This window comes from Drosophila elegans, unplaced genomic scaffold (genome assembly GCF_018152505.1).
Source record: "Drosophila elegans isolate 14027-0461.03 unplaced genomic scaffold, ASM1815250v1 contig_476, whole genome shotgun sequence".
In the NCBI taxonomy this organism is placed as follows: Eukaryota; Metazoa; Arthropoda; class Insecta; order Diptera; family Drosophilidae; genus Drosophila; species Drosophila elegans.
In genome coordinates, this window is record NW_024545863.1 from 879,242 (window position 1) to 905,317 (window position 26,076).

Below are 26,076 nucleotides of genomic sequence, written 5' to 3' on the forward strand. Positions count from 1 at the left end.
TGTTAGCAGTGACACTATAACAGTTTTCTTTGCTGCTAACAGCACTAAATTTTGTTCACAAAAAAAATGTTTAAAATATGGCTCGGAACTAAATGTTAAATTGTCTAACAGAGTGCAGTGTATTACAGTTGAATTGGTTTGAGTCCGTGCTAAACGAAATTAATTATTTCGCGGTATTTTTAAGCGGTCGCAATGCGGTCTCACTAATTGCATTTTTTGGGAGGGGGCGTTAACTTGCGAATTAATGACTCTAACTAACTAAGAAACCAACAAGAGACCCCCAAAATGGACTCTACTGCCACTCGCACGCTGCCGTTTGTGTATAAATACAAAAACCATGAAGGCCAAGACTGCGAATCACGACTGGACGTCACATTTCCCTTCGACCAGGAGAATTTGGAGGAGTGTATCACCCAGTTGATGGCTCCCAACCAGATGGATCCCATGATGCGGTATCTGGACGAGAATGTCAGTGAGTATCGGTGGGATACTGGCATAAAGCGACCTTCTAAAGAGATATAAACATCTGTAAAAAACAGATCTGGAGAAGCAACTGCAGGAGTTCGTGGACACGGAGCAGCAAAAGTTCATGGATGACCAGGCCGAAAAGCTGATCGATCAGGCGGTCAACGATGAACTGGACGTGGAGGCCATTGTGCGGGACACGGAGCGACTGTACAAGGAGGAGCTGCTGCAGTTTGCCGATCGCGTGGGTCCCAGCGATGCGGACATCTTTGCCCAGAGTTTCCACCGCCTGGTGCACTCCTCCTCCCTGGAGGAGATCCTCAAGCGGGAGCGCACCTACGCCAAGGTGGTGGCCGACATGACCGAGCACATGGACAGCGAGGTGGAGACGCTGAACAACTCGCAGCAGCAGGAGATGGACAGCCAGATCAACCAGCTGGACATCACCACCACCTCGGAGGATATCAATAATCTGCTGGCGCAGCAGTACACCACACAGAATTTCGTGCGCAAACGCTATGAGTCGGAGCTGGAGGCCTTGATGGGGCATCAGAAGAACGAGTATCGCGACTGGATCACCAGCCAAGTCAGCCAGATGTTTCAGGTGTCACCGGTGGCCACGCCACTGGGCAATCGCTCCTCCATGTTCGTCTCACAGCAGCCCTCGATGGAGGAGAGCTTCACCATTCACCTGGGCTCCCAGCTGAAGCACATGCACAACATACGCATCCTCAGCGCCAACGTCACCGAGCTCTGTAGCCCGCTGCACGCCGAGGAGAGCCTGAATGGCCTGAATATGGCTCTGGGCCTGTACTCCAGCTCCTTGTGCGGCGTCGTCGTGCTGACCCCATCGATTCAGGCCCAGGCCAACAAGAGTATCATTAAGAATGCCAACAAATCCACCGAGTTCCATTTCGAGCAGATCGATGTTCAGCTGGAGAAGATCGAGAAGCAGATTAAGAACCTGAGCACGGCGGGGGATTCCAGCGGCAGTAGCAATAGTAACAGCAGTGCCGAGGGCAGTGCCACACCGTCGCCCACCAAGAAAAGCGTGCCCAGACTGAAAACGGGCGACTTCTTCATCACCAAGCACTCGAATCTCTCGCAAACCCATGTCATATTCCACCTGGTTTCGGATGAGCCCATCAACAGTCCCAGTGAGATCAACTCCAGGCATCCGGTGATCTTGGGCCTGCGGAATATACTGAAGACAGCCAGCAGGCATGACATAACCACGCTGACCATTCCGGCTCTTTTACGGCATGAGATGAGCGAGGACATGACCGTGCAGTGGTGCATCCGCAGGGCGGAGCTGGTTTTCAAGTGCGCCAAGGGATTTATGATAGAATCTGCATCTTGGGGAGGCGCCGAACTGAGGTGGGTTATTGGCAGAGTTTGAAAAATTGTGAGCAAGGAAGCTGTGCTGTGAAAGCAAAGCAAAAGCAGAAAAATCTGTTCTTTCTGTTTTTATTGTAAAAGCTTTTAATTTATCTTTCGCTTTGCTTTGAATTTGGGAAGCAAAGCTAAGTTAACAGGATTTTTAACTTCCAAAAGCGATTTTAATGCAAATCTTACATTCATAAACAATGTTATAGTTATCTTTTTTCATTTGCTGTTGCTTTCAAAGCTTTCACAAAAAAATCAGAAACATTGCTTTTGATCATATTACTTTTGCATTGCTTTCGGCTCTTAAAATGTTTTCAGCAAAGCAAAATATGTAAAGCATTGACTGCATTTTCAAACCCTGTTTTCTTTTTTGCTGTTAAAGCTAACAGATTGTAATTCAATTTATAATTTCAGCACTTTGCAATTGCTACTGCCTGATGACATATCGGAGAGCCTATTCACCACGTTGGCGGGAATGGTTCCTAGTGTTTTCCATGTGGCCAATCCCAAGATACTTGTGGACACCAGCAAATAGACGACTGCATCAACATTCCTCAAAGAATATTCAAAAAAGACTTTAAATTATTTGTATGAATATACAGTTTATTCAGATTCAGAGTTATATATGTATGTATATGCTTCGTTATTCGTCGCTTCGCTCAAAAAGTGTTTTTTTGTTTTGTTTTTTTAGCTTCAACACACTCAGAATTTTCTGTAAATGTTCCTGTATCAATTTTTGTCAATAATTCATCGCAACCTTTTTCAAAACTACAACACTACAATGTATAAGTACATATTCTCATATATATAGTTATATGTTAGGTATAGGTATCATGTGTATATTACTTCCAAATGTAAATGTTTATCTTTGGTTTCGACCCCTCGTGCATTTTGTGTGTAATATGTGTGTATCTCTGCGGATTGTATTTTAGTCTGTTCGGTTATCTGTTATCTGGTTATAATTATGATACTTTGAATAACTCTGATTGGTAACTTGTAAATATGCTTTTGAAATATATATATATTTATATGTATCTCTAAACAATTGTATTCTGCGGTATTTTATAGGTTTTGTTTAACAATTAATTAGGTTCTGTTCTGTTCATTAACATATTTCGCTGTTCGACTTTCTTCGTTTCTTTTTGTTTTGTTTTTTCTTGGTTTTAGCCCAGTGCGTTGTTTGCTGCGTGTCTGTGATTTGCTGCTTTGCAGTGGGGAGTAGAGTTTCAGAAAATATTTAATTAATGCTTCAGTTGTGCATTTGATTGGTTTTTTAGTCCGGCTTAAGGGTTACATAAAATTAGTGACAAGTGTTAAGGTACAGGAACGGACCGTTTTGAGTTTTAGGTGCGAGCAATATAATACACATATATTAATCATTTCTCTTGGATCTCTTGCGTGCCATTAAAAGCACTTTATGGGAAAGGATAATGGATTATGGATAATGGGTTTTTGGTACTTTGGGGTACTGCATTTGAAAAAATTGACAGACAGCGTAATTAAGTATTAAAGTAGCAAGTATAAATAAATTACATTTCTATAGCCGTTCGCCAATAAATTTCGCATTGGAGTAGTATGGCTTTCAGAACTTTATCCCTTTTTTTTCGGGAAGCTCGGTTTCAGCACAAATTATTTTATCGTTAAATTATAAGCCATTGCGCTCTGTCTTATGCAAGGTGATTTAATAAATACTTTTAAATTAATTCTGAGAACAGTGTGGTGATCTGAGCCCTCTTAAGTATACATTCGTGTTGTGATCTATTTAAATTTCGTTAGATTTTTCGCTACATTAAAGAAGAATTCTGCCTACAATTCGCATGCCAAAATGGTAATGAAGTACTTTATATATGGGTTTTTAGCTTAATACTTGGCTCGTGCCTTAAACTACTTTGTATGGGTAGTAGTATGCCTAAATATATTTAGTTAAATCAGAATACGTATTAAAAAAGTTTACTAAAATTGAAACTATCACAAAAAACAAATACTTTATCAAAAAGTACAATGGTATAAAAAACTCAAATAAATTATGGGTGTAAAGGTTGAGTATGCAAGTGGGTGTTGGTTGCTGTGTAAAGGGAGTGAGTTTATTTTGTAATCCGGCTTTTTTTCCCGTGCTTGCGTTTACATTTGACTCTCCTTGCGCCACTGGAAGGTACCGGACTTGACGCCAATGCTGGAGGAGCCCTGATTGCTGCTTGAGGAGAGTATGTTGTTGGTGCGTCGGATCAACTGGGAGGCGGCATCGAAGCGACTGCGGATGAGCCGCATCGCCGGGTTACTGGATACCCCACTGCGCTTGCTTTTGCTGTGGGCGTAGAAACATAGGAACGAATAAGTTATTGGGTTCGGTAAATCGACTTTAAAATAGTTGTACTTACCCCGAAGAGCTGGGCTGGTTCTCCTTGAGGTTGCCCAGAATAATACGCATGTGCGTGTCGCGGGCGAAGTGATTATCCGGCAGCTTGGCCCCTCCGCCACTGCTTGTTCCCGCTCTTTCATCGTCCACGAAGGCATTCAGACCTGGTAGTTGGCCGGGTGAGCTCAACTCGCTGCTGGGAGAATGTGGGGGCGTGGCATACAGTGGCGACATGCACTCCATGTCGTACATGTCCGCCTCGTTGGTCATGTTGGATGCTATTTGGTGGTAAGTCAAGTTAATTTGGTATTTAGGTGCTTCGATTAATTGCACCTACCAAGCTGATGCTCGCTGAGATCGGGTAGAACCTGCGAGTGCCGCTGAGCACCTCCGCCTCCTCCGCCACTGGACTTGTGTCCAGCTGCTCCTGAACTGGAGGCGTGCTTCGAGTTGACCATCAGATTGTTGCGTGAGCTGAGTTTGCTTTGTCGCTGCAATTGCTGGGTGAAGGTAAGCGGCGCTTGCTGTGGGGAGATTATACGGTTAAAGATGGGCTTACAGAGTTAAAATATAACAAGATGAAATGCTAAAATAAAGTGCCCACTTCTTTTAGGTGACCGTTACTTAGGGGCTTTATGTGGCGCCATCTGCCGAACTGCAGGGCCAAGTATAGCAATTGCGTTGTTCAACAATGACGTCATATTTAAAACTTTCCTAGTAACTTCTAAAATATTGGTTAGATCTGAACAATTTTTGGTGTGTCGATAGATATTGACAGAATAAACACACATCGCCCAAAAATTAGACTCTACCATGACAGAATTGAAATAAACTTGCGCTTCGTAGGTATTAGTATAATCTTTTTGTTAAATCCCTGGACTGGCATGGCCATTGAGTCGAAAAGTTTTAAACGCTTCCTTCTTCCTGGTAAATACTTTTCTACGAGTACAATATACCCTTTAAATCTAAATCAGTTACTCACATCATTGCTGCTGCCCGTGGACTGACTAGAGATGACGCTCTTGCGCTTATGCAAACTGCTCGTATCCGACTGCATGGTGTTCTGATAGAAGTTGTTCGAGCTGTGCGTGGAGCTGGAGGCATTTAGCACGTGCAGGTGGCTGCCATTGTGCACCGTGGCCGTGGTGGCCGCCGAGCAGACCGACGTGGCGGAGGCGTGCGCCGGATAGGGAGCCAGGTTCTGGTGGAGCGGCAGTGCCGGCGGCTGGTCTGGAGATCTCAGCATGCTGGTATGGGCATGGAACTTGGGTTCGTTGGGATTGCTAGCTTCATCTAGATAAGGGGGATAGGAGATTGGGAAAAGCGTTAGTAACAGAGCAAGAGGCTTCTCCTGCGGTGGACTGGTGGACTACTCTTACTTTTGGTGTAGCTCTCGAAGATCTTGAGGATGCTGGTGCGACTCGACTTGGCCGCCAGCTTGATGGGCGTTCGTCCGCAGTGGTCCGACTTGTAGGGATTGGCACCGAACTGCAGCAGAGCGATTACACACTTCTCGTGCCCCTCCTGGGCCGAGATGCCCAGTGCAGTGGCTCCCTGTTTGCAGGCATGATCCGCCAGAGCTCCGTAGTAGAGCAGAATGTTCATCACATCGTGGTTGCCCTGCCAGGCACAAGAGTGCAGTGGCGTTCGCGCCTCCAGGTCCATGGAGTTCACATCCGCCCCCGCCTCGATCAGGGTCTTGACCATGTCCGCATGTCCCTGCCAGGCGGCCACATGCAGAGCCGTCCGGCCCTCGCTGTCCGGAATGTTCACATCCACATTGGTCATGTCCAGCAGGTACTTGACAATCTCCAGCTTGTTCTCCAGCGCCAAAATGTACAGAGTGGTGCGCGAGTCCGCATCCTTGGAGTTCACATCGCAGCAGAACTTCAGCAGGAACTCCACGGTGTCCATGTGTCCCTCCAGGCAAGAAAGTCGAAAGGCTGTCTTGCCATCGTGCGCCTTTTGGTCCACGAAACTGGAGTGGATATCCAGCAGGGCCTGGACGCACTGCAGCCGTCCCTCCTGAGCGGCCAGATGCAAGGCCGTCTTGCCCTCGTTGTCGCACTCATCGATCTTGGCTCCCGACTCCAGCAGTTGCAGGCACACCTCGTGGAAGCCCTCGAAGGCGGCATAGTGCAGTGGCGTCCATCCGGCATTATCCCGGTGCGTTTCATCCAGCCCGCGATCGAGCAGCTGCCTCACCGTCTCCACATTTCCCTGGGCGGCGCCAATACTCAGCACTGTGCGTCCCTCGGAGTCCATGCAATCGATGCCGCAGCCCCAGAAGAGCAGTAGTTTGACTACCGTAGCATGTCCGGCCGTGCAGGCCGCCCACAATGGAGTGCGACCCATGAAATCGGCCAGATCCGGATCGGCGGCGTTCTCCAGCAGCAGTTCGCACACCTCGGCGTTGCCCTCGAAGGAGCTGACCAGCAGTGGCGACATGCCATCGTTGTCCAACTGATCCGTGTTAGCTCCATGGTCCAAGAGCGTGGATATGACCTTACTATAACCAGATGATCCACACAGGGCGGCCACGCACAGGGCACTGCGTCCATCCAGATCCAGATGGTTGACATTGGCACCATTCTCCAGGAGAATCTCCACGATGTCATAGTGGCCCATGTAGGAGGCGGCTATCAGGGAAGTGCGTCCCTGGCGATCCACCGAGTTCACGTCCGCCCCCGACTCAATCAGCAGCTTCAGGATGTCCTCGTGCCCGCTCCAGGCGGCGGCCCTCAGAGCAGTGCGTCCCTCCTTGTCGGCCAGATCGATCTTGCAGGCCGGCTGGGCGATCAGCAGGCGCACCACCTCACTGTGTCCGCCCCAGGAGGCGGATCTCAGGGGTGTCCAGCCATCGCGATCGGCATGGTTGACATCCACCCGCTTCATCCGACCAGTGCCATCGTTGCAGGGCTGGGAGAAGCTCAGGAGCAGCTTGACCACCTCTAGATGCCCATTCCGAGCAGCTATATTCAAGGCAGTCTGCCCGTTGTAGTCCTCGATCTCCAGATCAATGGGACTCTTGCAGGCATTGAGCGCCCTCTCCAGCAGCTGATGGTTGCCATCGTTGGCCAGGATGTGGATCAGAGCCTTGCCCTTGTGCAGTTCGATGTGGTGCGAATCGGACAGCTGGTGCAGCGTGCTCGAGGCATTCTCGTCCTGGCTCTCCGCCGGTGGCTCACTGTGCTCCGAGGGACTTCCAGCCCGCTGGGTCTCCATCAGGCAGCTCTTCTCACTCGACAAAAGCAGGTCAGCCAGCTCAAAGTCTATGTTTTGCGATTTCTCAGAGAGTTCCGGCGACATGAGCGAGGATTCACAGGAGTTCTGCGATTCGGCGTTATTAATGCCCGTTTCAATGAGCAGCTTCAGCATCTTGGCATCCGTGGGCAAACTAGGCTTGAAGAAATCGCACAGGAACTGGGCGAAAGGTTCGCTCAGCTCGCTGGACAAGAAACGCTCCAACATGGCCCGCGTCTTGGGCAAAAAGTTGACATCGTACTTGAAATCATGCTCACACTGGGCACAGCAGTTCATTTGGTTTGTGTAGAAACAGTCGCTCAGATTGAGTCGCGATTCCAAGAGCATCAGGATGAGATCCAGGTCCACATGCCGACTGGTCAGATACTCCCCCGATCTTATGAGATGGTAGGCAAACCTGCGAACCGTATTCGCACAGAGAGTGTCCGCCACGAGCAGGTAATACATGGAGATCATGACATGACCCTCGTTCACATCGCAGATGAACTTCTTGGTGGCGAACTTCACGTCCACCAGCCAATCGGCAAAGGAGTTGTGGAAGATCTTCAGACGCTGGGCATTGGAGTCGTAGGCCAGGATGTTGCGCATCAGCTGCAAACGCTTCTCAAACTCCTGACAGTCGATTGTGTAGTTGTGGGTACGCAGGCAATTGAAAAGGAAGAGCTTATCCACGTAGCCAGAGGAGGCCAGCAGGACATTCAGCAGAGGTCTGATCTTCATGTACTGTTTCTTATTAAAGGACTTCTGGCAGATGTACAAGTAGAGGCCATTTAGAGTGCAGGGAATCAGCTTGATCTCCCGGAAACTGAAAAAGTTGTCCTTAATGCCATGCAGCACCTTCTCCAAATACAGGATGCAGCCATTCGACTTGATGTACAGCTGATGCAACGATTCGATTATCTCCTTGGTTAGCATTATGCTGTCCTTGAAGTCCGAGTTCAGCCGATTGATGATGTACTCCTGGACATCCTTCACAACATGCGACTTGCGCAGATCGTCCAGGGTGATCTTCTTGAAGCCGGTAAACATCTTGGTGATCTGCTTCGTCTGCTTCTTGGTGGTGCACACCAGGAAAAGCCACTTGGGAAACAGGTGGATGTGATTGGAGAGGAGCTCGGCCACATTACGACTCTTGTGGTTGGTGGCCGTGCCCCTGCCGCCCTTCAAAGTGGAGATCAGGTTGCCCTCGTTGATGTAATTCTCATCGATGGAGTCGATCAGCAGGAGTAGAGCCGTCTTTGGAGGAGTGAGTTCCAGGAGGGGAAACAGAAATGCCTTTTTGAAGCACTCATCGGGATTCTTCTCGATGCTGTCCACGCTGAGGCACTCGAGGATCTCCGGATTGGAGAGCAGTAGCTCGTAGTAGCCATCGGCTATGATGGTGCGACAACTTTTGGTCTTGGGCAGCGGTGGTGGCAAAGTGTTGGTGCTTATTCTGGGCTTGTCACCTGGCAGTGGCGGCGGTGCCTGCTGCACTTCCTCCAGTTTGCCATTGGCTTTGGTCTCTGCGAAGTCAATCAAGGGTTCAGCGCTGCTATTGGTTGCACTCTCCACTTTGGACTCCACCGCCTTGCCTTCCCCATTTGTCGATTTATCCAGCTCCTCTTTGAGGCTCTCATTAAGATCCTTATCCACCTCGGGCTTATCCTCCTCTTTGTCTTCGTTGTTGCTCGGTGGCTCTTCAACCTTGTCATCCTTGATTGCCGCTTCGATTTCGTGCTTTTCCTGGTCTGTATTTAGATCGGCTATGTCCTCGCCACCACCTTGTTGGATGGACTGGCTACCATTGCTGACGGTGGCTAGTTTCGAGGGCGAGAGCACACCGCTGCCAGAACGTCCTCGCTTGACGGGTATCTTTGACTTGGTTTTGGCGGGACTTGCCTTGACAGGCTCCCTTTGTTCCTGCGCTAGCTTCTGCTCCTTCTCGCTGCCCATGTCCTTGTCCTGTTCGGGGTCAACTGCTCGTTCTCGGGAGACTCTCTTCGGTGGATGTGTGCCATAGTTACAGGTGGTCTTCTCATCCGCATCCACTGCCAGGACGCTTTGCAAAGGAGCCGGCTCCGATTGCTGACGTGTGAGACTCGTCCTGGCCGACGCCGCCTTGTTGACCGTGGAGGTACGCTGCGACTGGAAGTTGTCCAGCTCCTTGGTGTCGCACTCACTGGCCCCCCTCTTCAGCTCCTCGATCAGCAGCTCCTCGGCATTCTCACTCAGACTAATGTTGTTCATGGCCTCGTCCAGCTTGAACTCCTGCTGCTGGGCCTCTTCGCGCAGAAAGGAGAAGCCCTCGTCGATGATGCGCTGGCTCTCGTCCCGACTGATCAACGAGGCATGGCTGAGCAGCTGCAGCACAATCTTACGCATGAACAGCGATAGACTATGGCACTCGGGATTCTGGGACTCGATGAGGTAGCAGGCCAGCAGCTTTCGGTTGAGTATGCCCTTGGTGCCGGAGTTGCCCTTCATGATGGCCTGGCAAATGGAGGTCTTGCCGGAGCCGTTAGACCCTAAAACCAGGCAGCCATTGTAGCTGGAGCTGGACACGGCTGCCGCCTTTGCTCTGGCGGATACATAGCTGGAGGAGGCTGCTCCCAAAGCCACTGGCACTGGCTTCTTGCCCGCCGTTCGCTGCTCCAGGCAGAGGGCAATCTTCTTTAGCACCCACTCGCGATGAATGTAAACGGTGCTCACAATGCGATTATTTGGTTCCACTCCGCCACTGTGCACCAAACCATTGACCTCCTTGTCCGGCGACACCTTGCGTTGCATCAGAGCCTCCAGGTTGCCATCTGTGTCCTCGGCACCCTGCGGCTTGGCTCCACCTCCGGCCGCCTCCTGACCGTCCTCCTCTGGCGCTGATCCGCCATTGGCTTCACCATTCAATGGGTGAGAGCCCATTTCCTGGGGGAAATTCTGCTGCACCAGATTGGCAAAGTGCTCCTCGCGCGCCAAGTTGGAGAAACTGGCATTTGGACAATCGCGTCCGCTGATCTCCAGCTTCTTCTGCAGCTGTGTGGTGTCCTTGAGGAAGTTGAGGATGCGCCGATCCTCCAGGTGTTGGTTGGGTGTGCCACCACCACCACCACCCGTGGGCTGATTGCTGTACTTGGAGGCGCTGGTCGAGGCACAGATGTCCACACCCACACCCTCGCCCTTGGCCTCCTCCTCGTCCGCATCTAGATCGGTGACTTGAACGGGGTTGCCATTGCGAGCACTGGCCAGGCGATTGGAGTCCCTGAAGTTTGACAGCTTCGTTTCGGGATTTCCTGTGGTAACCACATGACGACTCCTTTCGCCGCTCTTATACCGATCCGATTTACGCAGAGGTGTGGCATACAACATCTCCTTGGGCAGATTGCTTTGGGCTGGCTTGGTTATCGCCGGCGTGGAGTTACAGTTGCCAATGGAGTTGGCATTTTGGTTGTTACTCACTGCATTCTGCTGCTGCTGCTGCTGCTGCTGCATCTTGCGCACCGAATCGTTGTACATCGCCTGACAGGGCAGATTTTCGTAGATGTCATTGCGCAGATTATCGTTGTCCGTGTGCTTAGACATTGTGGTTGGAGCAAAAGAGTGCTCTGCAGGATGTGCGTAATCCGTTTGCCGACTGTCTGCTCCCCAGTGGCAAGTTCGTTGGCTTTTGCCGCCTGCCTTTCACTTATAGTAAGCCGCTCGCTCGGTTCGGTTGACTGCAAAGAGAGAAGACAGGGGAAATGGGCTTAGTTTTATCACTTTAATATGCAAGCAAGCAGGCAACTCGAAAAAACTAATCGCTGCAAGCGAATGGCAAATGGTTTTAATTGCGTTTTTATGAGGAGATCAGTTGATGTTGAGTAACTCGTTGGGTAGTTCGCTAGCTTGCACATTGATTTGATTACCAAATGGTAATTCAATTTATAGAGTTATCCATTTCGTAAACTCTTCTAATCAGTAAACTCTTAAACTTGCACATTGATTTGATTACCAAAAGGTAATTCAATTTATTGATTTATCCATTTTGTTAAATATTATTGAGTAAACTAAATTGAATGAGCATGCATAATTAATATAGAACATCAACGTTAACATAAATGGGCATTGCTACTTTTATTTTGAAATGGTAGTTTGAAGCAATGGTAGTAAAATGGAAAGCCTCTACACATATTTTCAATGAAGCATTAAAATGTTTAAAACTTCTTCTTCCCCGTTAATTCTTTTATGTAAAAAAAAAGCACTTTAATTAAATGGTAATTCAATTTGATTTCTGGTAATGGTAATGCTAATTCAATTTTAATTGATTTTTATGAGTCTTAAGGAGCATTAGACTTTAAAGTCTTCCCATAAAACTTAAACTTGCATGTACCATAAACCTATTTAAACTTTAATAACTTTAACTTTAAACTTTGAGAACCTCCAAGAATGCTGCTAAGGGAAAAAACAAATGATAATCATCAAATGAGATTTAAAATAAAAAACCTTTATACACAATCTCATGGAAGCATTCAAATGATTAAAATTGTTACATCCTCGTTAGTTCCATTATATCCTTAAGATAACAGAAATTACGTAGCATCCCCCCATCTTGTGACTTTTGTGTGCCATTACTTGAGCTTAACTACCACTTTCTTCTACCATGTTTTCCAGTGGCTTCACTTTTTTTAGCATCCTGCAAACAATTGACCTGATTTCTATACATTTTTAACCCTTTGGCAGCTCTGGCGGGGCGGGACGGGGCGGGGCGGTTTCTTTCCACCCAGTCCAGCCATTCACCTCATCTACGCCCACTCACTGCCACCCACTCGCTGTGCACACAAAAATACATATACTTGTCATCATTTCTCCTGCGCTTGTCTTTACGCGCAGTGTCTTTTGTTCTCGGGGCTTTAGCCACATCTAAGCTTATATGCCATTTATGTACGTCGTTCAAAGGATGAGTAGGAGCTCGGAGCTCGGAACTCTGTGTAAATAATGTTCTTCATGCCACAAAGTTTTTATTTTAAACTTCAATTTACTCGTTTGGGGCGGGGGTTTGGTTGGTGCAATGTAAAATGTAACTAATGATACGTCCCAGCACGCTTGTTGTGCAACTTTCAGCCAGAAAATGGAGCAAATTCAGCACGTCCGCTGATGGCGAGGCTACGAAACTCTTGCCCGTAAAAAAAGAATCCGGGCCAAGTGAAATGAATGATTTACGCCGGCCTGTAAAGGAGAAAACCATTTCCAAAATGACAGCGTGGAAAGGACCAGCGACGACGGATTACCATAATGTTCAGCAAGTCAGCTGTAAAAACCAGTGATTGAGTGGGATGCTTCAGGTAGACAGGATGGCAGGATAGCAGGTTAACAGGGAGCAGGAAAGTCAAATGGAAATGGTCCGGACAGCAACACATCACCATCAGCATCAGCTTCCTGACCGCAACGGCACGTGAGTGCTTTTGCTTCTGCTTTTGGCACTGCGGCCGTTTAAGCGTAATTATTGGATGGATGCCGGTATTGTTCAACCCGGTTTGCCGCCAACGCGGTTTTCCATCTACTCAGCCACACAACCACACAACCACCCAACCATCCACAACAATGCGGCACGTACACAGTTGCATTGGACTTTGCCACATTCGAGTATCGCACGTTCTCCGTGATTCTCCTCTTTTATGTGGGAGCAAATTGATTTGCCATGGTAAACGAAATGGAAATGTGATTTCTCCTAAGGATTTTAAAGATTTTTAGCAGTGCTAATTATGCAAGTTTATTGGCTCTTGACGAGACGAGTGCGTGTAGCAGGCAATGCAGAGGGAATAGAAACTGGGGGAGCCCAGCTAATTGCAATTTCCACAGCTCGGCATAAGTTTTCCCTTTTCCCCTTTGGAAAAACTTGACAAACTGGCAGACCGTGTAACTCCCGATAAAGTTTCCTTGGCTATTACGGCAGGCTTCCCCATTTTTCGCAGTTTCTCAAGTTTAATTGATGTTCTGCTGGCAATTATGCTAATTAAACGCCAAGCACCTATCACGCATTGTAATTGAGCCAATTTTTGCATATGATTCAGCTGCTAGGTATTTCCGATATCGCTCTCGCACATTGTAAATGCCAAAATAAACAGAGGAGGGAAATTGTTCAACAAATAGCCGAAAAGAGATTTAATTAAATGGGCAAAATATTTGTTGCTCTCGGGAAAACATATACATTTGGTAGTAATCACACAAGTACGAAGACAGACAGATAGACAGACAAGCCACATGGGGCATGGTTCCACAGACATCTGGAGCTTGAAATGTATCTGCGGCTGGCAGCTGGTTGAACTTGAGCCATGGCGGCGTGGGAATATATTTTTCGCCTGCTGCCGTGGGCCCACAAAAAAAAAAAATGCAAATGGTTTTCCACATTTTCGCCTGGAAAAACAGCTCTCCGATGCTTGGGCCCGCCCCAAAAAAACCCAAGAAAAGGGAGCCAGTGGTCGGTTTGTTGGTCGTAATTGAAATGTTGCACCCACAGACAGGGCGTTTAATGCACTTCACATTTACATTTGCATTCGCCGCCTGCCTGGCATTCAAAAGGATGCAGACAGGAAGTACTCCATTAATTCGCATTTACATATTTACATATTTCGGTTTCGCATTTCACTCTTTTTTTTTTTGGCCTTTTTTCTGTGTTGATTATGATGGGCGCTCTGCTCATGTTTAAATAATCACTCTCTGCCTTGCCGACTTGCTCAATTATTCAGGCAATAACTTTTTCGTAAACAAAATATATTCCATGCATGGCAAACAGTGTTTTGCAGTCGCAAATATAGTAAATGTATGCAAGCCGAGTTAGATACAGCATATATTTATTGCATGTCTAGGTGGCTGTTCCACCGATTCGATTCATCAGTGCGACAATTGAGTGTGCAGATACACAATCAAATATTGCATCAAATGGATGGTTTTTGTTTGCCAGACAGGCAGCGAATGGAAAACAGGTAAAAATCAGGCGAATTTCGCTGTACGTGCAGAATCATGTGAAAAAAACAGCAGCACAAGCAGCTTAGAGGCATCCAGAGTTTGCGAAACTCAGGAGCACTTCCGTATCGATTTTCAGGCTCCCTCGAGTCCCTCGACTGCAAACCATGACAAACGAGACTGAAAAGGCGGCAAACTAAGCTCAAAGCCTGCATACTCTGCAATAAAATGCAACCAGAAAAAAGAAACACTTTAAATGATGATCAATGGTCTAAAGTTTTGTGAAGAGAAACTTTATCCCCGGCTTTTTTAATCGATAATTTATATTCCTTTCTGATTTTTCAGAGAGAAGTCAAATTTTGTTACGAAAAATAAATATAACAAATGAAATCTTGTTTAAATACAAATTGTTTGGTTAAAAAAACATTTTTGCAGCTAAACTAAACTTAATCCAATTTAAAATTCATATGGTTTTGTAACTCCAAAGTCGTTTTCAGATCTCTCAAGGTAATTCAATCCATAACCGATTTTCGAAGTGCCACCTTCTAAGGCGGAGAATAGAATCGTTTGAAGCTGAAATCAAAACGAATGCTCTGGGCTCTGTTTTCAGATGCGCTTAATTTTGTAATACAATGCCGCTGGAGGCTGAGCAATTCCCAACCACCTAGACGCTAAGGACTCCCAGTTGGATAAGGGGTTTGCAGCTTGGAACGTGCCCAAAATCGATGGCATTGTGTTTGGCTGGCTTTTGGTGTTGCCCCAGGTCACCGCTCCTTCAATATTTGCGGCTGCACCGGAAGTGGATTCAATGCGGGCATCGGAAAGGACAATGGTGTGTGTTCATGGCACGAATGGGAACAGGATGTCACAGAGCTGCCGCCAGGATGCGATGTCCGTGGGCCCTCGGGGTGAACGCTTAATTAAACTTAAATTTTTCATGCCTCCGTAAATGCATTTTGTGCATTCACAGGACATTATGGCTTTATGGAAAATGGGGAAAAACAGCGCATAAGGGCAAACATTAACTCTGACACTGCCATCATCATCATCATCATCATCACCATCATCATTCTTGGCAGGGATTTCTGTGTAATATTCCCAGAAATGCCTGACGGCCTGCACATCCTTGCTCCATGGCATGCCAATCCAACTTCCTGCCATGCATTTTTCAACACTCGCTGAGAACGAACAAAAATTTGGACGAAAAAGACGAGAGTTCTTAAGTGCACATGCCAGCCATTACGCTGCTTTTATTTTATTTACTTGGAAAAGCAACTAAGTTGAGCGCTGTATGATAGTCTGGAAAACGCCCATTTTATCTCTTATTCCAGTCACTTTCTTCTGCGAATGACTGCTATTTTTAGTGCCAAAAAATGGCAACGGGCCAAAGCAAATTGGCCACCAATTAAATTCACAAACCATATCAATTATTCGAGTCATGCATTCTAACGGCTGAAAACGCATTTGTTTTTGCAACAGTTTCTGTTATCAGCCAGCTGCATTGTATCTACATATTGAAATGCTGGCCTGGCCCCCTGAAGCTCTCCCCTGGTTTATCTGTGTCAACTGCCTTGTTCGTTGTCTGTTTTGCTCCGAGCACACATATGGACATGGTTTTTGACAACACTATGTGCCCCCGATATCACCTTTTCATCTTAACTACACCCATCCTCACACTTCGCCCTTTTCCCTTGGAAAACGCAGGCGCACGCACTTGCCTTTTGGCATTTCCGCCCACTGCTCCCTGTTTTCCCATTTCCCATTTTCCCGTTTCCTCGTTTCCGCTCCATGTTTCTGTGTATGCCTTTCAATAACTGCGTGCTTGGTCGTCTTGTGTAAATGTCACCAGATATGTACACTGGGAAAATTCACAAGTTTAACAACCTGACATCATAGTTCACTACTTTGAGGTGTTATTTTTAAAAGGTTTCAATGATTTTATTGTAAGGGACATAATTGTAAGAGTGTTATGCTGTAGTAGTTTAAATCTGTCTAAAAAAAAAGTCTGTTCTCTTTAACAATTTGAAAAATGATTTTTAAAGCAATATCACTTGCTTTAAATATGTTAATATTTATGAAACGAACAAGTTTACTCCAGTAGCTCTTCAAGAAAATTAAAATAAATCGTCTCCTATATGTTAATCAATTTTATTATTTTACATTAAATAAATGCTTATAAATTGTGTAAATACTTTTAAACACCCCTGTATATTCCAATAAAAAGACATACAACAATTTATTCTTTTGAAGTTCCTTAAAAAAGTACAAAAAATACAAAAAATTAAGAAAATTAAAAAGAGAAACTGTTATCAACATTTTCACATATGTGAAAGCCCAATATTGTAATTGCATAAATATACAATTTTATACCAAACTATTAATATCTTTTTCTCCGTGCCAGGGCTAAAACCTGCCAAAGATGAAAAAATTTGTTGCATTTGGGTTATGTTTCATGTGTGTGCCGAGCAACATTTAATCAAATTAATACACACACAGGCGGACTGAAAGACGGGCAGACGGACAGAAGGAGCCGCATGTCCTGACAGCTGCCTGACATTTTACAACCTTGTCCTTTCCGCCGTTTATTGATGAACGAGCAGGAGTGGCTGTGGGCTGTGGACTGAAAAGAAGGAAGTGGTGGTGCTGGAAGCATGAATACTAAATTAAATTCATGGCCTCTTTTTTGTGTTAACTTTAATGGGAAATTGTGTTCCCCTTTGGGAGGAGCAATTCTCTCTGCAGTTGCCTTTCATTACTTTGACTTGCAATCTAATTGAACTGAATACGTTGGCAAGTCTCCGAAAGGATGAAAGGGCATTGGCAAGTAGCTTTTCGGGGGTTGGCCAAAGAAAATGGAATTAATTCAATCGCAGGAGCAGTCGAGCTTGTCCATTGGCCAGACACACAACTTCAGTTCAATTAAAGTGAAATGCAGGAACGCGTTGCCGTTGTCTGGCATCCTAAGCTCAGTTTTAATTAATGCTGCTGCTGCTGCTGCTGATTACTAAGAAGTAGGGACGACCAGAAGGGCCAAGTCGCTCCAAAGTAAGCAGTAACAAACGGCCCTCGTTTTGGCATTGATTTAACCCATGTTGTCGCCGTTGTCGCTGCGAAAATGGTAGAGGAAAATCCCGGAGAAAATAGGGAAAATGTGGGCGGTGCGTGTGCACTTTGGGTCAGCTTATTGCCGCTTAATTGCGGAATTTCCGCTGGGTGCAGAAGTGGTCAAGTGCAAGACCGCACATCAGCGGAATTAAACTTGACATTAAGTGAGCTGGCTGGCTGGATTAAGTTCGACTAACCTCAACCTAGAACAAGGACAAAGTGAGAGCTGAAGTGCACTCATAAACATGATGAGGAGTGCCATCAATTTCATAACAGTTGTGGTGGCAGTCCATTGTTTAAATTTATTATAGAAGATAACTTGACAAAACCCCAATTGAGCTAAATGACAGGTAGAATTAGGTTAAAATGTGCAATTTGAGTTCGCAAGCTAATTAGTTTATTAAATATCTGCACAAAATTTAATTTCGTTTATTGTAAACAATTTAACTTGAAAAAGTGATACAAATATCCGCCCTAATTGGGCAAAAATCAATAAACCGAATTTCGTGCCCACATAAGCGGGTGCTTGTTAATGATCAACCAAGGGGTTTTGCCCTAATGAAGCATGTAATCATGGCGTGGCATCAATTTGGGCCAGCGATGTGTTAACCAGCTGCCTCCAACTTATGGGCTAAGTGAACTTTCGTGATGGATGACGCTAATTCCGGAGGCAGGTGGCAGCATCATCAGGTGAACGGGATGCTAATCAAAATCAACAACACCCAAATGAGCAACGCACGCCGAAGAACACCAGTGAAGACCAACGCACGGGCCTTAAACTCTTCTGTAGAAGTTTTCAATTTGCCAGACAAGTTTAGACCATATTTTGTTGGCTTTCCTGTCAAGCGTAAATTGAATCAGAGCAGAAGCTTTGCCAGGACGCAGGATGTGTGGGAAAAGGCTTAGATAGATTAAGGTCTCTGACATGGGCTACATTTTCGATAGTAATACTGTGCAAGTAAAATTGTCTATCGTGTTCTAAAATTTAAGACAGAAAAGCTGTTATTATTTAATCTAAAATAAATTGCCAATTGAAAGATGTTTAGCTAATATGTTGCGAGGCTTTAGTCATGTTTAAACATTAGTTAAGTTTGACTTATTGACATTAGAGATTTAATTAAAATTTAAGACAGAAAAGCTGTTATTATTTAAACGGAGTCAAACGCCAATCGAATGATTTTTAGGTAATATGTTTTAATGCTTTAGTTATGTTTAAATTTTATTTAATTTTGGCTTATTGATAGAATAAGAAGAATACAATTTTTATTTTAGTTTGACTTATTAAAAGAGAAAATCTGGCCATAGAAGGATTTTCAGTTTTAGTGATTCTGAAGTTATGATTTAATTTTATTTAAGTTTAAGTTCATATATGAGTAAGAACTTTGCCAGTTACTCTTACAATATAAACTGTATTTGTTTTTTCATAGAATAGTTTCTGTCACATTTTTACTGCTTAATTTTTTGCCATTCCGGAATATCTCTCGTCCGGAAGTTGACACAATTTCGACCTTGAGCACGGCTCACTTCGCAGCGCCGTACCAGCGCGATAACAACAATAGCGGATCGCATAAATTACAGCGCTGTTCCATTAGCATGTAAATGCAGGCGCACCACCAGCCACGCCCCCAACCACTCGGTTTTTGCCCCACGCAAAAAGTAGATGCGACAGTGACAACGCTCATATTTTACTCTGCACACATTGCATATTTTATTTAATTTATTGCCGCACATATTTTGATGGCAATGCATGTGGACGGGGCACGTGTTTCGGTTGGTTTGAATTGGATTGGGACTGGAACCGCAAGCTTAGATTGTGCTGTATAGGAATTGAAAGTGTGTCAGTTGGACGCAGTTGGGCTCGGGCATGGTCATGGCATCCACATACCCATCCCGTGTTCGGCGCGTGTTGTTGTTTGTCCTGATATACATTTCAAACGCTCGACAAACAGTGGTTAAATATAGGGGAAAATAAAATACATAGAAAGAAGAGCATGTATGTAATTATTTGTATTTTATATTAAACAAAAAATAAAATACCCCCTTTTTGTGTAAAAAGATTTAGTATTGTCAAATTAATGGATCACACTTAAGCGGATTAATCCATCAACTGAAACTACTTAAAATTGCTCACCTACAGTCGTTTATAGTTTTACAACAACAGATAAATAATTTTGTAATTTTACCCAAATAAACTAGAATTAATTTAATTTTCATTTTTGCTACTTTTCCTACAGGTGGCAAATCATATAATTTTGCATTTAAGTCTTAAGAAAGTTTAGGCGGAATTTTTTGACTTTAAATTCTTAAATTACTTAATTTCTTTGTGTGTACCTTGCGCTGTTATCGCTCAACAGTCGACGAAACAATTTAAATGACATCTGAACAATGTTTTGCCACTGTTCGGCCACAGTGTTTTGCGATTTATTTTTGTTGCTGTAGGGTTTCGCTCGCTGGCCATATATTTCAAAGAAACGACAGCCGTGGGAGCCATGCAAATGACCCATTCCAACAAAGCTAGCCAATTGGTCACTTGATACACATTTCGACTCGTTCGTTCGCCACCACAACTCCATTTTCTTCCTGGATTGTCTGTCTTTTTTATTTTTGTGCCGGCAATGTTTGTCCATTGCTTTAACTAATTAAAATGCTGTTTGGCCAGTGCCACTTGCAGCTGTCTCCTCGTCGTCATAGTCATCGTCGTCATCAGAGTCATCCACGCGACTTTGGCCAAGCCTACGTTGGCTTCTTGGCCGCCTTCTTCAAAGCCAAAGTCAGTTGGCAAACTCAGAGTTTGCTGGCCGGCCAGCACTTTGCATAATGCAAAATAAAGTCCCAACGGTGGCTTGCAGTTGGTTTTCGTGCCGCCGCCGAATGTGGGTTAAATGCTTTTTGCGGCTTTTTGTAACCACAGCAGCACAGAGCGACTGAGTTAAATTTCTTGCCCGGCTTTTGTTTGTCCAATGGAAATTTTCAATTTGCCGCAAAAGTTTTTCATTTAATTTAATTGAAACACTCAACAAATTGCGAATGCTAATGCAAATGAAAACGATGAAAAAAAAAACACTACGGAAAATTAAGAAAATAATGTTTCCGAGAGTGATAAACTAAAAATAAAGTCAATTATTTTGCAATTAAGAGCAGTTGACTCTTTGCGGTGGTGGCACTACTAAATGCAATTGAGAGTGCAGAGTGGCGCCTGTGTGGGCGGTGGTTGGGGTCAATTGGCGTGGCCAACTAATAAGCTTTTGAGTCGTAAAAAGACTGGGATACTCGAGTGCTGCCATTAATCTCGGCTATTTGCGTTGAATAGCCGCCGACGAACCTTATCTCAACTCAGTACAAAAAGAAACCATATCAGTGCATATAAATAATTGATGTAAACGCTTGCGGCCTGTTGGTTTTCCATATAGCGCTAAATAAACAAAGGAAGTGCATTACAAATACGCCCTGCAGTGCGTCATATTTTTGGAAGCGTTGCCCGTTTATCGTTGATTTAAATCGGTTTATTTGTCATTTCAATTTGACCATAAAAACAGACTCTTTTCTTTTTTCTGCTGGTCAGTGGGCGATATCGGGCTAACTGCAATTTGAATTGTAAAAGCCGCAAACGAGTTTGTTGCTCTCCGTTTGGCTGGTGAATAATAAAATAGCCTGCGGAGAGACAGGCTGGTAAATAAACTTGTTTGCTGCTAAAAACTGCTAATAATGACAATCGAATTTCCGCCTAGCATCGAGCAGTTTAGTTGACTTAACTATGTCAACCCGATAAGATTTGCATTTGCATCACAAAGAGGAGGCTGTCTCGTCTGTCAGTCAATTATTTGTGCTGACACTTTGTGCGGTTGGGAACTGCATGGGTAATTGGCAGGCCCGAACATGGTTTGCTGCACACGTGGCGTATGCGTAATGCTTGTTGCCCACTGCATGTTAATGCGTTGGCAAACAGCATTAACGCCAAATCCGCGTTGAGAATCGAGCGAAACAGACTTTGACCATAGACACCGCAAATACCCGAAACCCTCTGCACAACTTAATGGCTACGATTGGCGCTGCAGCAATTTGCTGATTTGGAGGTCCCAATGCCAAAAATGCCGCATTTAATTGCAGCACCCTGTGGCATGGCTAGTGGTAGTGGTAAGCGCCAAAATGCAGTGCTAATATTCTCATAATTGAATTTTGTCGCTGTTAAGTGTGTGCTTTGCAACGGAAGCACCGGGCCTGAATGATGAAGAAATCAGTCGGAAAAGATAAGCGCTAATAGAAGTGGAGTAAGCGTTCAAGAATGCTTGACGTTTGAGTCAACAGAAAAGAGGAATGGAAATAAGATTATGACGGGAACAATGAAAAGCTTGCGTTCAAAGATTCCTTACTGATTGGCCATTGTTCTTGCCAGTTGCTAAGTAAGTTCTCAACAAACTTATTCAAAGCTTTTTCGGCTTATCGGTTTTGGTTTTGGCCAAGAAAAACAGAGAAGCCACTTGCCACCAACAATTAGCCCAAGTCATTGGCATTTTCCGACATTGTGGGTTCCGTTTTTAAGCCCCTCAGACGACATATGTGCATATAATGCCGGTAAAACCTTGGTAAACAACAAACTGGCGCCAGACAACAGTTGCCCCTAGAAATACGCACAGAGCAATTCATTCATGGAACTTTTGGCCAGATTGTTGTTCACGCTTCATTTGGCTATTATTTTCTACCACGCTTCATTTGCTGGCTTTTCTGTGCCTGCCGCTTTTGGCGTTTTGGGGCAGGCAGCAGCGCTAATTAACAGTTGGTCCCAAATCGCATACATTAACGTTGATATATTTATTGCCATAATTGTGCGCTGCCTGGCCATAGTTATATATAGATTAAAGGCATTTAACTATAAGCTTCGATTGCCTCACTTCTGTTGGAGGGGCAAACGAAAAACAAAACCAAAACAAAAATAAATAAATAAAAAAGGCCAGAGCGAAAAGTAATGAATAAACAATTTGAGTATTGTGTGTACTTTGGAATTAGCGTAGTGCAAAATGTGAGGGGCTGTTTTGGCACAGATTGCACAATTTAAAGTCGCACCTTAGCACTTAAGTAATATAGCAAAAGCAGAGTTAGATTTTATTACACTAGTGATTGGTGGTATCCTGCGGCGAGGACATGGTTTTGTAGCTAATGAACAAAGATTTCCCAAGCATGGAGAGCCGAACAACTTCATTGGGGCAATAAAACAAAGCAATTAAAATGGCTGCCCGGAACCGGCAGACGTATATGGGTCAGGCTGGCAAAAGTTTTGGCCACTTGTCGGCCAGCTGGAGTGGTAGTGAAAGGCCATTACAATGCCAATCGGCAAACTAAAGTGGCAGCTCCGCTAATGCAACCGGGGATGGGTATGGGGATGGCAAGTACTCTAAACTTTTAGTTGTGGATGCAATGGAGGTTGCACAAAAACTGCACAGGGTTGACAGACAGAGACCCGTATTCCTTTTCCCTTCGAACAATCCTCCCCGAAAAGCACTCTCACTTCAAATTACATTTATAATATGCAATAACGAGACGTAGCATTTAAGCAGAATGAGTCAGCGACGCTGTTTACGTAAGGATTTCTCCGTTTTGTTGTCAACATTTTCCCTTGCCTTGTTTTGTTGTATCCATCCAGCGACTGGAGCCGTAAATTAAACAACATTTCTGTCACTTGACTTGGGTATTCATTCATTAATCAGGCCTCCCCCGTCCATAGAAATTGAAATTGTCGCTACACAATAAAGCTAAATGGCAACCCAAGAGATAGCAAGTTGGACACATCAGAGGCGTACTCGAGAGTTGGGTGCGATGGAGGGAAATGTAGGAAAAAATCCTCCAGCCACGACACAGACCACCCACTCACAGATGGCAACACTTTCCATTGCGTAAATTGCCTGGGCGCCCATCCAAACGTGCCATTTGAGCTCTGCCATCGATGATAAATGTTTGCTGCATGTTGCACAAGGCTTTCCAATCGACTATCAATGATGGACTCCAAGATACCAAGGGGCGAAGCATGGTAAAATGTAACCCATTAAAAGCCGACACCCTTTAAAACCAAAAGCCATTCCATTCTATAGTTTGCCCTGGGGGAAAAGAACCATAAAAGTGACTTACAATGCCTGGAAACTTTCAGATCTATACAAGTTCTTGTTTTTCTGTAATTCGGAAAAATGCATAAAATATTTATTTCAGTTCCAAACTAACAAGCTTATACATTTTAAATATACCAAATATTAATTAGGAAATCTAAAATGTAAGTTACTCAATTGCTTAAAAAATTTTAATGTAAGATTTGTTAACCATTGATTTGGCCGAAAATTTTAGAAAGCATTTGATTATTTTCTAGGTGAAAGGCTAAATGGCTCATAATAATAAATTATGTTTGTAAATGTTGTGTACTACAATATAGACAAACATACAAAAAATATTAACCACCATTCATTGGGCGGTTAAAGTGCCCTAATGGCTTTTCTCTATTTTCCTAGTCCTGCCGCAAAACGAATTAAGCAAATTGCTGAATTTATGAATATTTAGCTAGAGCTCTAAATAGACCCGCATTACGAGCATTTTCGCTTTCACCTCACGCCTTTTGAGGTAGACACGAAATCCCTGACCTTTGCGGTTGCCTCCGCTCTTCCCCCCCATGTTAATTACACAGCCCGCGATCTCTGGATTTTCCCGGGGCTGCCTACTACCACCTACCATTTCCACCTTTTCCACACAAAGAGCCCCATGGAATTTCCTTTCTGGCAGCGACAGCTTCGTTAGCAGGTGGCTGTCAAATTTAGGTCAGGCACTAAGTGCAAGTGAGTGTTATGTAAATTATGGTGCGCTGCTTAAAAGGACCTGCAAGGTCTGCCCATGCCACATTCTCGTCCCAGTTTAATTTTTAGGAGTATTCCGCTGCTGTATGGTGTGTATTTGTTTGCATTCATCTTTTGAGCAAATGGAAAACTAACTGAAAATAACAGCACCACCGCCACGCCCATTTGACAGCCCGTTAGTTAAACTAAGCGGCACTTTTTTCTTTTTCTTCATCTTTTTATTTGACACCCCTTTCCCCTCAACCCGTGTTTTAATTTAACCATTGGTACTGGCTGTTGCCAGCTGACAAAGCTGAAATGTGTGGATATGGTGAGTACTTTGTTACTCTGGGGATCCCAGAACAAATGATGGAGCTGACACCAACAGCAGCAGCATGGAAGTCTTAGAAGAAGAAATGTTATTCTAGTTGCTGGGTAACCGCAGATTATATCATAACACAGCTGAAGCGCTCGGCATTGCCGCCGCCCATGCCACATGCCATGCCCATCCCCCAGCCACAAAGCCCCACTTTATGCAGCGGATCGGCCATTGACCATGGCGAAGAGCTCCGCCAAAGCGAAATGTAAATACGGCACAATAACAAGACGAGCTGCGTAAAAGTGCCTGATACCCAAGTACACACAGTTGCCGTCAGAAAAAGAGAAAAATAATTGTAAATCCCTTTTAAATCCTACTGTTAGAAGGAACTTTTCTATGATATTTTTATGTTTTAGATATTACAAAGCAAATTGAATTTGGAAACATTGTTTAGGGTTCACCACAAATTTAAAAGTTTATATTATTTTGATCGTTAAAAGAAATTGTGTAGGCAATAACCTTTCAATGTAGTTTTAAATGTCTGTAATAACTCTTTCAATATTTACAATATCATAAAATAATTGATAAAATATGTATGAAATTTTAATAAATGTACTAGAGAAAATATGAGAATGGGAATTTAAAAGATTAGGAGTTGGGAATATACCCAGTGGAAAAAAGGTTGATAGAATAACTATTTTTCCTACTGAGCTTTTGTTAGGTAACAAAAGTACAAACAAGTTTGGAAGCTGACAATTGTTTTTTCTTTTGTCTGACCCCCCTAAAGACTTAATTTTTTAATAGTCAAATAAGAAAAAACATATTATTTTCACAGCGCTCTGATTGTGACTCCCATTGTATTTATTTATAGCACAAGCCCCAGCACTTTTTCCCCTTTTCCACAAAACATAACGCACAGGAAGAGAAGGCGCACACACGAGTCAACAATCTCATAATCAGTTGAATTTCAAGAGGCAAAGCCAGCACATGGGCAAATACAGTGAATACAGAGGGGGGGCGACTTGTCTCGATGGCAATTTCACTTAATGAGTGGGGCCTGTGGGGCAGACAACCGATAGACACATAGGCTGCACAACTTGCAACAATTTAACATGCCAATAAAACGCAATAACCAAATTTATCTGATTCTGGAGCAAGGGCCAAAAGGGCAAATTACTTTATGGGCGTGGCATGGAGAGCGTGACGCAACATGGGCTTATAATCATGATCGTCAAACAAAAGGCAGGAAACTGCCTGCCCGGCTTACAATTGCTGACCCATTTCAGAGTTGAGGTGAGTTGATGTGAACCGAGCCGACCAAAAATTGTTTGGCCAATGCAATGAATTAATTATTTCCCCTCGTCATGTGCAGTACCTTTGCCTCTTGGGTGCGTCCAGCATTTGTGCTAAAAATATCAAACTACACACACTTGACGCCGGAAAAAAAAACGTAAAAT

The 26,076-nt window shown here is 44.5% G+C and overlaps 2 protein-coding genes and 1 long non-coding RNA gene across 3 annotated transcripts in view; 2 read left to right on the forward strand and 1 right to left on the reverse strand.

Annotated features, from left to right (window-relative positions):
* The first annotated feature begins 176 nt into the window (after positions 1-176).
* LOC108148673 (protein C12orf4 homolog) lies at positions 177-2,473 on the forward strand. The gene is made up of 3 exons (XM_017275807.2): positions 177-472; positions 540-1,842; positions 2,266-2,473. The coding sequence occupies exons 1-3, from the start codon at positions 286-288 to the stop codon at positions 2,384-2,386; spliced, it is 1,611 nt and encodes a 536-aa protein (XP_017131296.1). The 5' UTR covers positions 177-285; the 3' UTR covers positions 2,387-2,473.
* The window catches only part of LOC108148672 (ankyrin repeat domain-containing protein 50), a 28,804-nt gene continuing 5,161 nt past the window's right edge, over positions 2,434-26,076 (reverse strand). Inside the window, exons 2-6 of the mRNA XM_017275806.2 lie at positions 5,587-11,160; positions 5,190-5,500; positions 4,545-4,731; positions 4,230-4,485; positions 2,434-4,156 (exon numbers count right to left, since the gene is read on the reverse strand). Coding sequence (XP_017131295.1) covers positions 3,973-4,156; positions 4,230-4,485; positions 4,545-4,731; positions 5,190-5,500; positions 5,587-11,026 — 6,378 coding nt within the window. The 5' untranslated portion in view covers positions 11,027-11,160 and the 3' untranslated portion in view covers positions 2,434-3,972. The remainder of the gene's footprint in view (positions 4,157-4,229; positions 4,486-4,544; positions 4,732-5,189; positions 5,501-5,586; positions 11,161-26,076) is intronic.
* LOC108148674 lies at positions 18,809-26,048 on the forward strand. The gene is made up of 2 exons (XR_001774571.2): positions 18,809-23,513; positions 23,575-26,048. It is a non-coding gene; the product is annotated as an uncharacterized LOC108148674 (long non-coding RNA).